Source organism: Aquarana catesbeiana, linkage group LG13, assembly GCF_042186555.1.
Source record: "Aquarana catesbeiana isolate 2022-GZ linkage group LG13, ASM4218655v1, whole genome shotgun sequence".
NCBI lineage: Eukaryota > Metazoa > Chordata > Amphibia > Anura > Ranidae > Aquarana > Aquarana catesbeiana.
This window is the reverse complement of record NC_133336.1, coordinates 70,167,806-70,182,359: the sequence shown is the minus strand read 5'-3', so window position 1 is coordinate 70,182,359 and position 14,554 is coordinate 70,167,806. Positions and strand designations below refer to the sequence as shown.

Below are 14,554 nucleotides of genomic sequence, written 5' to 3'. Positions count from 1 at the left end.
GTTATAGTTTAAAAAAAAATACTTCTGTCTGTTTTGCTGTCAGGGATTTTCCTTTACTTCCTGTCTGAGGAAAAGTTTGGGCTGGGGAAATCTCTCTGCCAGTTTACCCGGACAGCAATAAAAACCTGATGGGGGTTCTAATCCTTCCCTACTCTATCTAAAACTAAAAAAAAAGGTTTTAGTTATAGATACACTTTAAAGGGTAGCACCCTGTTCAAGGGAAAAAATAGAAAATAAAAAATAATATAGCATATACAATTGTAACATAAGTTATATTGTAGATGCATGTTATTAAAAATGACCTTTTCTTTTCAATCTGCAGAGCTGTCATTTTCTATGCAATGCAATATGGATACCTGGAGGTGATCTGTTCACAAATGGTGTACAGAAAACCCCTCCCCCCCCCCCCCCCCGTCCCTAGAAATGTAATTTTGCTGCTTCTGTGATTGGCTTACTTATTTCCCCAGAAGTCTGCACTCTGATACATGTCAGATTTTTGGCATCCCCTGCAACAAAATGTAATTTTTGGTGAGATGCTCCCAAACATAAATCACGTCTAAAGAGATGCAGACCCTGCCACTTTCCTCATTGGAGCCCTGCAAGTGCAGCAGCTAATTGATAATGATGAAATCTCTTGCGCGTACATTCATTTAGCACATGGGCACAGACAAATGTCTATTTCTTCAGAATAACAAAAGGTATCTGCAAAATAGTTTTTTAAAGTCCTTGCAATGTATATAGATCACCCAGGGGAATGTTTTTTTTGTTTTGTTTTTTTTTTCTCATCAAAAGTGGAGTTACTCTTTACTGTGGAATAGTGAAGCAAATACAGTCTATTATCTTTTGCAGCTACAGCCATTGGCAAAGCTGCAGTACCAGGCATAGTTACTGCCTTACATTCTCACATGAGAAATATCTATAAAATATTTTCCTATTTCCCTGGTCACTGTGTCATGTCATGTTTTTCTGCTCAGTTGCACATGACAGAACCAACTAAGAATGTATTGTGCTTGCTAAAAATTGTACACATGGAGAACTGTAAAGTATCACAGAAGGGCGTTCATATAGAACAATTATATGGTTTTATCACCCAGTCATCATGACTCATATTTGATACTCCATGGTGTGACTGTACAATACAGTATAACGGCCTATGTGGTTAGTAATGGGCCCAAGACTGCCTAGCTTTATGGTGATTTGTAGTAAGTGTCCAATACCTATCGCTATGTATTTGTAATGTGTAATACATCATGTTCTATAAAGCCGAACAACAGGATGAACAAATATTGCCTTAATACAAGAGAAGTGTGTAGGCTTACTTGATTCTTGGTGGGCTTTATTTCCTTTTTTCAGATTTGCACAGTAATCATTTGTGAAACTCTGTGTAGGAGCTTCCTGTAATAAAGACCGCTCAGGGATGCTCTCTCTCCTTGTGCAGGGTTACTGGTCTTGTCTGTCCCCTCCGTAGCTTTCTGCAGTCAACCTGTAGTGGGTGGAGCCTGCTGGGTCTCTTCCACAGCTCTGCTCTCTACACAGGCTATATACAGCATAGTGATAATGTCACTGCTACTTTTATAAAGTAATATCTGGGTTTGCATAAGAATTTTCTACACATAAGTGGATTTATATGCATTGTGGATATTGGGAAATAGATTTAAAGTGGACCTTCAGTCTTTTTTTTTCAACTTTCATCTATTAAATCTTCTGCCCTTGTTGTTTTAACTTTGGATAGTAAAACATTTTTTTCTGCCAGTAAACACCTTATACAGCCCACTTCCTGGTTCTTGTCTGGTCATTAGCCTAGGCTTATGACATCATGCACAGCTCTCTCGCAATCTCTCTCACTCTGGTGAGCGTTTTCCAGGAAGGGAGGGGGGATGAGTCATGAGAGGACCAATGAGAGCTGGAGGTGTGCCTCTGTGTGTCTGTGTAAATCCAGGAAGTGAACAGGTAGCAGCTTCAGCTGCCCACAGTTAAAATGGATGCAGTCAGACTCAGTGGAAGGAGATTTCTGCAGCATATTTGGCAAGTACAGAATCACAGTATATAGAAAATAATATGCAAAGTGGTTAGAGGGAAGCTTCAGAATGGCAAAGATGTTTTTATTACAAATTATTCGAGCAGACTGCAGTTCCTCATAATAGTTTTTTTGTGGCTGGAGTTTAGCTGTTAACTCTTGGCAGACAGTTTATAGACTTGCTCCCAAAATCGAAAGCAGACACCCTAAGTTACCTGCATATCCCTTTACATGTGTTCTTAAGCATCTAGGTTGCCCCTGAATCCAAAAGAGCTACACTTTTTTTTTTTTTTTTTTTTACATGTCCTAAGAGATCTGGCCTGCATCTTCCTATTGTTATTATTATTATACAGGATTTATATAGTGCCTACAGTTTTACAACATTAGGGCAGACAGTACAATTACAATACAATTCAATACAGGAGGATTCAGAGGGCCCTGCTCCTTAGAGCTTACAATCTAGGAGGGAAGGTCAAGTGATACAAAAGGGTAATAGCTGTAGGGGATGAGATGATAAAGAAAATAGAAGTGCAGTTGTTAGGTGGAGGCAGGATAGGCTTCTCTGAAGAGAAAAGTTTTTTCAGGGATCACCTAAAAGTAGATAGATTTGGAGACAGTCTGACAGATTGAGGTAGGGAATTCCAGAGGATGGGTGAGGCTCGGGAGAAGTCCTGGAGGCGAATATGGGAAGAGGTGATGAAGGAGCTAGAGAGCAGGAGGTCTTGGGAGGAACGAAGAGGACAATTAGGTTGGTATTTTTAGCCTAGGCTAGTGATGTAGCTGGGGGCTGAGTTGTGGTTATTGGCCAGTCATTGTGGTACACTGCCTTAATGGCCAATAGGCTGGTGCAGGAGGGTGGGGATTGGCTCTCCAAACAAATAGGAAGAGTTTAAATTTGCATATAATGCCAATGCTGAGCCTGGAGTTGGGCTTAAACATGCGCTGTTCATATTAGTGCAGCATGACCCATAGCAAATATGCAGATCAGAAATTGTGGCTTCACGGATAACATTCTTTTAACAAGTATCTGTCGTCCTCCCATGTGAAACTAGGATAAGAATGCAGGAGCTTGCACCTCTTACAAAAAAACAGCAATAGTGGTTACTATATTTCTGTCTCGAGGTTCCATTTAACAGTCATTTGGAACAGGTTTAAATAAAAAAAAAAAAAAAAGCTTATTTTTTGTTTATGCATAGGAATACACACAGTGTATTTAGCCACAGAACGACAATGAAGTGACTTCCTGTGTTTGTTTTTTCAGGAACCGTTTGTAGCAGATGAATATATCGAGCGACTGGCATGGCGAACACCAGGAGGAGGATCCAGAGGAGGAGCGGAGTCATTCGATCCAAAAAAGTGGGTGTCTTATACTGTGAGGCACACTTTCTGTAAAGCAGCTAGTCAGGTGACTTCTACATCACTAAAAACGGAACACTAATTGAATTGGTTTTAGTTGGGTTTCCTCTTTCAGCCTCTCTGTAGATTACAGATTTAAAAAGCAAACCTCAGATGAGAAGCCTGAGCTTTGGAACTTCTTCCATTAGATTGTAAGTGCACAAACAAGATGCATAGCCTGAGACTCCTCAGGTCTGTAATCAGACACAAGATTTCTAATTGATGAAGATGTTGCTCAGCCTGGGCCTTGCCAAAGTTAGGTGAATGTTGCATTCTGCTCTGGGGTGGTGGTTGTGTTCTTTTGGGGAGGGGTTTCCTCTCTTTCTTAGTACACGTTTTAGAAGGCGAGTCATTGAGGGAAACATATTGAATTCTGTCATTCTAAATATTAAAGCATAACTTATGCCTTCCCTGAAGTCCTGCACAGTTGAACTGAAATAGCTTTCTCTAATTTCACAACACACTGTGAGCTTCTCACAGTATACATCAGAAGTTGATCACTGGTGGGGGGGGGGGTGATCTTAGATCACTTTACCGGGAAAGACCAGAGATTTTTGTTCACACCCCCCCCCCCTCCCCTATTTGTGTCTGTTCTGCATCAAGGCATTTAGATCCTCCCAGCCCACTGCTTGCATCAGGACTGAGGGCTCTTGAGAGGAGTACTGAGGCAGGGTGCTGTGATGGTTTTGTGAGAATATGTACAGCACCCTGCCGGAAGCACAGGAACCCACTGATAATATCACTGGGTTTAACATCTGGTATGTATTATAAATAAAAGGAGAGCTTTTGTTCAAAATGCTTTTTAAAAAATAAACATTTTTATTAGGGGGCAGGAATTGTGGAAGAAAAAGTATAATTGGCTTAAAATTCAGTTATAAAAATTTTGGTTTGGTGTGTTCAGTGCAGATTTCCCCCCACTACCTGTCTTCGAAACCTTTATCACCGTGACAAGTGAATCTATCGAAGACCCAGACAGAAGTCTATTCTTTCTTATCGTACATCACGGGACACAGAGCCATAGTAGTTACTAAGTGGGTTATAGGCCACCTTCAGATGATGGACACTGGCACGCCCTAAATTAAAAAGTGCACTCCTTATATAACCCCTCCAACTGATGGGAGTACCTCAGTTTTTTCACCAGTGTCTAAGGTGTTGGTCACGAGTAACGATTTGTGATGTGCTGAGCTCCACTGGAGCAATCCTTGCTGGGGCTAGCCATGCAGCCGGATCCATTCAAAGTGTCTTTTTGGCCGAATTGAATGGTACCCGAGCCTTGTATCCGAAGAAATTAGGTCTTGCCTGTGACGCTTCTCTTTTAGAGAGCTGGACCCCAGGATCCAGTACTTTTTGGTATTAAGGCTATAAAAGTTTTTATTGGTGGTGGTGCTATTACAGGTCCAGGATTGTGGGTTTCCTCGAGGATCCCCAGCTCCTGAAGGTTTAACGGAACCCGCCGTGAAGGGTGAAGATTGGGTCTGTTGGTTTACCTCAGAAAACCCTGCGGCGGGAAAGGCATGTGGAGTTTTCTAAGAAATTTTTAACATTTTCTTATGAATGTCTCCTTTAATTTAGTAAATGTTGTCATGCCTATGTGTCACCACTCGGGGCTGTATTGAGCACTCACCGTCTCATGATTCTTAGAGAGCCCACGCTGTGTCTTGGAAGCTGCAGATTCTTCCTCCTCTGGCCAAGCAGCAGACCTCCGGTAAGTCTGGGGGGGTTTCCTCTCCCCACCAGATGCACCCTTGTGCTGGTTTTCATCCCCTCTTCTTGGGGGAAAAAGTGCTGCTGCAAGTTTAAAAAATAAAAAGTGCAAACGGCACGCCGCTCGGCAGCTTCCAGACCCCCCCCTCACCATTTCTGCTTCCCTCCCTTGGATCCCACAGGATCAGGAGCACGTGCTCGCGCGGAAAAAAGCTTTTTTTAAAAAAAAAAAAAGAGGGTGAGGACCGTAGACAACGGGGGGCGGGGCTTAGCGCGGCATTGGCGTCTTTCAACGTCCAGCACGGGAAGGTATGTTTTTTAAAAGGCAACATTGTGCTGTTTCAAGCTGAGGAGGGACACAAGAGCAAAGGTAAAACAGATGTTTTGTTTGCATATAAGAGTTTGGTGACACAGGCATTCCTTTGACACATTTACTACTGCATCAGGCTGAGCATTAATAGCAGTGACAGAGCTGGACTATTGCTCAAGCAGTGGATGCATTCCTTCTGATAGTACCTCTGCTTTGTGCATCGGGCTATGGCAGAAGGGGGGTGAAAAACACCTCAAAAAGGGCTCTAGAAAAACTTTACAGTCACACGAAAGCCTAGATCCATCCCAGTAAAGATGGCATCCTCCCCTGAGAGTAATATGGCTGGTCAGAGTGAGCCATCAGAAGGGGCAAGTGTTGCAGCTGCTCTTAACACTGCAGTCCCTGAGTATATTACTAAGGAGGTTTTTTTCTTCAACCGTTTTAAGCAAAAATTGATGCTTAATCGCTTCCCAGAGTGGGACTAAGCTTAGCAGGTTCCCGTCCATTGCTCTGGACCCTCTTGCTGTGGAACAAGGAGTGAGAGATGACGATTTTCTCCCAAAGGACCAGGAAGAGGCTGATGTCTCCTCTTCCGAAGAACCTGATATGGAAGTATCAGGTTCGCAGGAAAGAATGTTGGTACAGTCTCTCACTGAATTGGTCCGCTCCACATTTTTTCTGCCAGTAACGCAAAAAGCCTCCCCAATCTGTTCATGCTTTCCCTATCCATTCATGGCTAAGAAAGCTTATTCTGGGTGGGAGCACCCACACAAACAGTTTTTTTCCTCTGAAAAAAGTTTTTCAATACTTTATCCTATGGAGGAAAAGTTTTAAGAAATGGGGAATTCCAGCAATTGACGCTGCTATATCCTCTGTAATCAAAAAACCTGACTTGTCCAGTAGACAGTGATCATTTGCTAAAGGATCCAACAGATAAAAAGTTGGTGTTCCTTTCTTTCATTCGCAGGTTCAGTCATTCAACTGACGCTGGCAGCGATCGGAGTATCTCAGTCCTTATAGGACTAGTTTATAGAGGTACTCAAAGTTACTCCTGATCAGCAGGCCCGGGATTTGGCTGGGATATCAGAAGCGTTGTGTTCTACAGTAGACGATATATAAAAGATTCTATTCTCCAGGCCTCACGGCTCATGCTAGGGCTGGTACATGTGCGTAGAATCCTATGGTTGAAAAATTGGTCAGCCGAAGCGCCATGGAAATAGCTCTTGACCAGTTTCCCTTTTCATGGTGAATGGTTATTTGGAGATGATCTGGATAAGTACAGTATATCCAAAGAATTTCTGATGGGGAAAGTTCCCTTTTACTGGTTAAGAAGTTTAAGCATTTTTTTCCTTTAAACGTGCTTCTTCTCCAGTTCTGGGGGCATCAGCCTCCAGGCAGTCACGACGGCCTCCACCATCTGGTTCAAGAGGTAAACCTCAGGGTCAGTCCCAGGGTCAATAAGGACCTGGGGGAAGAAACCCACAAAACAAATACTAAAGCCTCCTTATGAAGGGGCGCCCCCGCTCGAGTGGGGGGAAGGCTTCTATAGTTTTCAAGGGTCTGGCAGGAACAATGTCAAGACAGATGGGTGGCTTCCTCAATTTCTCTAGGTTACAAACTAGAGTTCCGAGAATTCCCATCTCCTCGTTTTCTCAGATAAAATGTTCCCAGAGATCCAGTGAAAAAGAAGTCTCTCTTTCTAGCTTTGGACATCTCTTGTCTTAGAGCAGTGGTTCTCAACTCCAGTCCTCAGGACCCACCAACAGGTCAGGTTTGCAAGATAGCTGAAATACATCACAGGTGATATAATTTGCTGCTCAGGGATTGCAGTATTCTAGTCTGCAACTCCCCAAGGTAATACTTAAAATCTGGCCTGTTGGTGGGTCCTGAGGACTGGAGTTGAGAACCACTGTCTTAGAGTGATATCAGTGGTCCCCTTGGAAGAGCAAGGTTTAGGGTTTTATTCAAACCTATTCACGGTTCCAAAACCAAACAGGGATGTCAGACCCATTTTAGATCTCAAACAACTAAACCGGTTTTTGGATCTCCGTTCTTTTCACATGGAGTCAATCCGATCATTATTCTACATCCTACAAGGGGGAGAACTTCTGGCGTCAATCGACATCAAGGATGCTTATCTCCATGTGCTGATTTTCCCGGCTCACCAGAAATTTCTACGCTTTGAGGTAGAAAATCTTCATTTCCAGTTTGTAGCTCTGCCTTTCGGTCTAGCTACTGCACCTCAAAGGTCAAAGGTCCTGGCTCCTCCTCTAGCCAGGTTAAGGGCTCAAGGTATAACAATACTAGCCTACTTAAACAATCTTCTCTTGATAGATCAATCAGTAGCCCACTTAATCCAAACTTTGGTCACCGCAGTCAGCTACCTGGAATACCTAGGTTGGATTTTCAACCTAGAGAAATCCTCCTTAAAACAATCAAGGATATTGCAGTACTTGGGGCTGATCATAGATAAAGCTCAGAAGAGGGTGTTTTTTTTTTCCCCAGGAAAGGATCAGTTCCATAAGGGAACTGATTCAGTTGATTAAAACAAAGAAGAATCCTATTCAACTTTGCATGAAGTTGTTGGGAAAGATGGTGGCTTCTTCAAGGCCTTCCTTATGAGCAGTTTCATTCAAGACTGCTGCAAAATAGTATCCTGTCAACTTGGAACAAGAAGGTCCGAACTCTGGACTTCCTAATGCGTTTTTCCCAGTGCGTCAGAGCCTCAATTGATAGTTGATATCCAAGAATCTTCAAAAAGGAAAATCCTTTCTACCAGTTAACTGGAAGGTGGTAACAACAGATGCCAGCCTTCTGGGCTGAGGAGCAGTCCTGGAAGAAGCATCTGTTCAAAGGAAATGGTCCAAATCAGAGATGACCTTGCCCATCAATAATCTAGAGATTCGGGCAGTACGCCTGGCCCTCGAGGCCTGGACGCTCAAACTTCTGAATTGTCCTTTCGGGATCCAATCCGACAGTGCCACAGCTGTGGCCTATATCATTCACCAAAGGGGCACGAGAAGTCGTGCGGCCCAGAAAGAGGTGAATCATATTCTATCTTGGGCAGAAAACAACATTCCTTGCCTATCAGCAATTTTCATTCCAGGGATAGAGAATTAGCAGGCGGACTACTTAAGTCGCCAACAATTGTTCCCAGGAGAATGATCCCTTCACCCCTGACATCTTTCTGTCAATACGCCAAAGATGGGGAGTTCCGGATGTGGATCTGTTTGCGTCCAGTTTCAACAACAAGATCAACAACTTTGTGTCAAGGACAAGGGATCCGATGGCATACGGAACAGATGCCTTGGTTTTTTCTGTGGGATCAGTTTTTCACTGATCTGTGTGTTCCCTTCTGTTCTGCTGCTTCTGTGCCTTCTCGCAGGATCAAGCAAGAAGGGAAGGAGGTGGTTCTTGTGGCCCCAGCGTAGCCTAGGAGATTTTTGGTTTGCCGAGATGGTAAAGATGGCAGTAGGGGACCCTTGGACCCTACCACTATGGCCAGACCTTCTCTCGCAAGTTCTTGTATTCCATCGTACCTTACAAACGCTAAATTTAGCAGTTTGACTATTGAGACCCACATTCTGAAAGATTGTGGGCTGTTAGCTTCAGTAGTTTCTACTTGGTTAATGCTTGGAGGCCGGTCTCCAGAATCATATACTATAGAATCTGGAAGGCATATGTCTCCTGGTGTGAATCCAGGGGTTGGCACCCCAGGAAATATGTCATAAGTAGGATCCTTGAATTCCTACAGATAGGATTAGAAATGAAGCTGGCCTTGAGCAATATCAAAGGCCAGATGTTGGCCTTCTAGGTCTTTCTTTTCAACGACTGCTTGCTTCTCACTCTCTGGTTCGTAACTTTATTCAGGGAGTAACGCAGATTAAATCCTCCAGTTTGGTCACCCCTGAACCCTGGGGACTTAATTTTAGTCCTGTTGGCTTACAGAAGCAGCCTTTTGAGCCAATACGAGATATTGCCTTGGTCCTCTTGATGGGGGAAAAATAATTTTCTTGGTTGCCATATCTTCTGCAAGATGAGTATCAGAGTTGGCTGCTCTTTCTTGTAAAGAGCCATAGTGGTTATTCATAAGGATGAGGTTGTATTGCGGTCAAGGTCTATTGAAAGTGACCGCTCAGATTCGTAAAACAGTTTTGTTTGTGTTACCAGATGGTCGTAAAAGAGGACAGGCAGCATCGAAATCTACTATTTCTAAATGGATTCGTCAAGTGATTGTTCAAGCTTATGGTTTAAAGAGGAAAATTCCTCCTTTTCATATTAAAGCGCACTCCACCAGGGCTGTTAGTACCTCCTGGGCAGTGCATCACCAAGCCTCCATGGCTCAGATCTGCAAGGCCGCCACTTGGTCTTCAGTCCATACATTTACCAGATTCTATCAAGTAGATGTAAAAGGCATGAGGATATCGCCTTTGGGCGCAGTGTAGTGCAGGCTGCAGTATGAGGCCTCTAGTCTCTTGGTGCCCTACTTTGTTGTGTCTCCCTCCGTTCAGTTAGCATTGCTATGGGACATCCCACATAGTAACTACTATGGCTCTGTGTCCCGTGATGTACAATAAGAAAATAGGATTTTTATGACAGCTTACCTGTAAAATCCTTTTCTTTGAAGTACATCACGGGACACAGAGGTCTCTCCCTTCTTGGTATACACGTGTATTGCTTTGCTACAAAACTGAGGTGCTCCCACCAGTGGGAGGGGTTATATAGGGAGTGCACTTTTTAATTTAGGGTGTGCCAGTGTCCATCACCTGAAGGTGGCCTATAACCCACATAGTAACTACTATGGCTCTGTGTCCCGTGATGTACTTCAAAGAAAAGGATTTTACAGTTAAGCTGTAATAAAAATCCTATTATTCCTTCTCTGCTATATCCAAAACTTGAAAAGAAATTCCTGGACATGCAAACTTAGCCCGTATCACTTAACCTCTTCAAAATATGTAAAACTAGTCTGAAATTTTAAAATGATATTAAAGGCAGATATTTTTTATTTTTAAATAACAAACATGTTCTACTCACCTGCTCTGTGCAGTGGTTTTGCACAGAGCAGCCCCGATCCTCTTCTTTTTGGGTTCCCCGCCGGCAGTCCTGGCCCCTCTATCACCATGTGCCCCCACAGCCAGCATCTTGCTATGGAAGCACCTGAGCAGGCTCGCTCCTGAGCCGCTGCTCTTTGTGTCCATTCACACACTGAGTATAGCTCAGGCCCACCCCACTCTCTCCTCATTGGCTCACTGGCTGTGATTGACAGTAACTCCCAGTGGCTCCCGCTGCTGTCTCAGCCAATTAGGAGGAAGAGACCTGGGAGTGCCCCTGCTCTCGTGCACATCGCTAGTTTGAGATGGGGCTCGGCTAGGTATTGGGGGGGTGGGCTGGGGGTACAGCATGAATGTAAAAAGCCTTGAGCCTTTACAACCACTTTTAATTTTCACATTAACCCAACCCTTTAAATACTCATCCTGAAACTGGGTTTAACAGGTAACCTCCTAAACCATACCTCTAAATTGTACCAATCCGTGTCAGATCCATTGAGTCCTCTTCCAAATACATCTAGAACCTTACCCCTAGAGTAAACCCTAACCATTCTGCAGACATAACCAATTGCAGACTGGATGCCAACATTTCTAATATCAGTTTGTCCCTGGTCTGCAACTTACAGTAGCTCAAAGAAAGTGTTCCCCCCTCCCCCCCCCAAAGATAGTATTCTCAGTTACAGGTAACAATGCATGTACAGTTAGGCAACACAATTCTCAATAAAACTCTACAGGAAGCTAATACAGAATGTAATCCTTGGATGGGGAGAGTAGGTGTTCTGCGGTCAGTTAAGTGAAAAATGAGCTTTGATTGGTTGATGTAAATTACTGTTCTTTGTGCTATGCTTCTCTTCCCCTAATTATAAAGGCCCAGTTATGTTGATTGATGCTACACTTTTGCAGATTATTGGACCAATTTGTGAACCACATTGAAGAGCTGAAGTTAATGGATGAGCGAATTCAGAGGAAGGTAGAGAAATTAGAGCATCAGTGCCAGAAAGAAGCTAAAGAATTTGCCAGAAAAGTGCAAGAATTACAGAAAAGCAACCAGGTAAGCAGGAAGCTTGCTCTTTCCAAATTAAATTGGTGTTTATATCCATTATTGGTAAGGTGAGTCAAAAGACAGTTCTTATAAAATAGGACCTGTGGAGCATGGTACAGCCTTTTGATGTTCTTTCCCATCATGGATGTAACGGTAAAGGAGTTTATTGTTGATTTAAAGTGGTTCAAGTTTTTAGATTGTATGATCAAATGTTATTCGATAAAGACCTCTTCTGATTTAAAAAAAAGTGATTCTAAAGCCTAAACACTTTTTACATTAAAGTAGAACTATAGGCAAATGTTTTATTTTATTTTTCATTTTGAATAGAGTAAGAGAGGATCACATCCACCTGTCAGTTTTTTGGCATGTCTCATTGCAGAGATTTCCCTTCACTTCCTGTCCCATAGCCAAACACAGGAAACCCCTGCAAATTTTACGGAATCTCTTGGGGGCCCCAAGGTCACCCAAACTAGTGTCCCCATTGGAAGATTTCCCCTCCTATTACTTTTCTAGGGACAATCCAAAATTTGGAATTTTCTTTTTCCTTCACTTTCAGTGATAATGGTAAACAGGACAAATAGAGAGGGTGAATCTTAACGGCGGGGCACAGAAAGCAATAAAACCTGACAGGTGTTCTAAAATATCTTAACTCTGTCCAAAACAAAAAGAAAGTTTTGCCTTTAGTTGTACTTTAGTGCATTTTATGCATTAAGGAAAAAAATGCCCCACTATCTGCTACTGTCCATCAAATCCTGTGAGTAGGGAGCGGGTGTGGCCAAGCTGCACTGTGTGTGTCTATCGGCACACACAGATTAGCTGTGCGCCTGTGCGAGTGCCCCCACAGCAGCTGTCTTGTTGAGGGGGGCACTCGTAAGAAGGAGGGGAAAGAGCGCCAACAGGGGACTTCAGAAGAGGATATAAGGGGTTGCTCTGTTCAATAACATTGCATACAGCAGCAGGTAAGTATAACATCTGTAGAAAGTTTGACAAACTATGGGCCGCTTGGGTCCGTGAACAACAGTTGCCCCTAGGATAGGACTTGGAACAAGGAAGCACTGAGGATAGGTGAAGGACAACTTGGTAAACAATGCTTACTGATAACAATGTACATAATGCCCACCGTTGATAAAACCCCAGCTGAAATGGAAGCGGGACTTTCTCCTCTGGATAATCCCCCCCCCCGGAGCGTGAGAAACACCACCTCTTCCTCCTCCGACACCTGGCTGAAATGATGTGCCCTTTGAAATAGTCCCCCCCCCCCCCTTTTTTTTTTTTGCATGTACACCAGCCTGACACCTATTTACTGTAAGACTTGCCCTGTAATCTGTTATCAAACGCACTGTTGATGAAAATTTACCAATGTATTCTTCTTCTTTTATTTTTCTGTTCTGTTTGAGATTTGAATAAACTTTTTTTGTTAAAAAAAAGTATAGCATCTGTTTTTAATTTATTTTTGTACTGAATATATTTTTATTTTAAATTTTTTAAATATAACATTCTTTAGAATCACTTGAAAGGATTTCTATATCCACGAACAAAAGCATAATGTATTGCACCTTTCTAGTCCTTTAGGTGGTGGCTGCATTGCTTTTTTTTTTTTTTTTTTTTTTTTTGGCGGCTATGAACATTTTCAGCAAGTACAGAAATCTTTGTAATCTTTCCAGAAATGCGGTGTCGTTGTAACGTTTTAGGATATGAGCTGAAATCACAAACATTTGTTTATTTGAACTGTAGCCTTCTGTAAACTACTAAACTGTCTCACTCCCGTATATAAGTGATAAAGAAAGAAAGAAAGCCATGTTTGACATCTGGCCTGGGTGACAACCATGTCTGCTTCCGTTGACACAAGATGTGTGTTTTTCTCAGAATTACCAGGTAAAAAAAAAGGGAAAAAGCATGAAAAGGGCAACCTAATACATACAGGATTCTTCCTGTCAGTGTGAAACTGCCTGCCTGTACAATGTATGGGCCAGACGGCTTACACAGACTCTCTGCTGATCGCTGGTGCAGTGCTTTCCAGACTCCTAAAAATAAAGAAAAAATTGTAAACCTATATTTTCCTAAGTCATCCTCCAGGACGGTCACATGAGAGATAGGCTCCGCCTCCTGCAGGAAGCACAAGCACGCACAAATTTAAAGAGGCCTACCCTAGGCTGGCCCATCTGTTCTTGTGTTTCTTGCATCCTGCGAACACCGGCACTGGAGGTATGAGAGGATCCTAACACCACTGGAGTTGGTCACCACAATATAGAGCAGTTAGAGCAATTATCCAGAGCCTTCTGCTTCGTCTGTAATTGTTTTATTACAAACCTCTGAACGTGTGTTCTGCATCGACTGTATGAATGCATAGGGTATTCTGGTTACCTGCATCATCCAAGGAAGAATTGATTTGTCTTTCCTTCGAGGGTTATCCTCTCTTTGGACCAGCTCTTGACACCATTAGTAACAATGCCTCAGGTGGCCATAGTATGATCTTACCAGAGAGTAGGAGATTTTCGGAAGTGTCACATCCCCTGATCCCACTCGCATTGTAGGTGTGGAAGCCATTGATCTGATGACGCCTTTGGCAACCCTTGGGCATGAAGGTGTGCCCCTACTTCTACAAGTGTGGGTTTGTTGGCGTCTGTTAGTTGTTGACAGCAAGGTACCTTATATTTGTCCTTCTGCCTTTTCTTGGCATCCCCATTGCAGGAGGCTTAGGTAGTCTTCATAGCTCCCAGCTGTCCCTGGCTTTGAGGGACTCCCTGATTTGGAACTCAGTCCATCTGTTCCTCTTTCCTCCTCATTTTGGTCTGATCTATACAGTTCTATATAAAATGCACTACAGGCATACCTTTTAGCTTTCAAACAGTGTTTCACTGTGCAAAAACCATTCATCCAGTTTCCAAATTTCTGCATTGGTAAATTTCAAAAGCCAGTGTAAAGGAATACTAGTGGTTAAAAAATGTACTTGTGGGTTTAACTAATCAATTTTTTTTTTTTTTATAAAGCTTCTTTAATTAAGGGGGAATGGCAGGGGGTGTGTCCTATGCCTGCAT

The 14,554-nt window shown here is 42.9% G+C and overlaps 1 protein-coding gene across 1 annotated transcript in view; it reads left to right on the top strand.

Moving 5' to 3' along the window:
- Positions 1-14,554, top strand: part of EXOC5 (exocyst complex component 5) — a 76,226-nt gene that overhangs the window by 8,668 nt on the left and 53,004 nt on the right. Inside the window, exons 2-3 of the mRNA XM_073610780.1 lie at positions 3,279-3,373; positions 11,378-11,525. Of these exons, the coding sequence (XP_073466881.1) occupies positions 3,279-3,373; positions 11,378-11,525 (243 nt within the window). The remainder of the gene's footprint in view (positions 1-3,278; positions 3,374-11,377; positions 11,526-14,554) is intronic.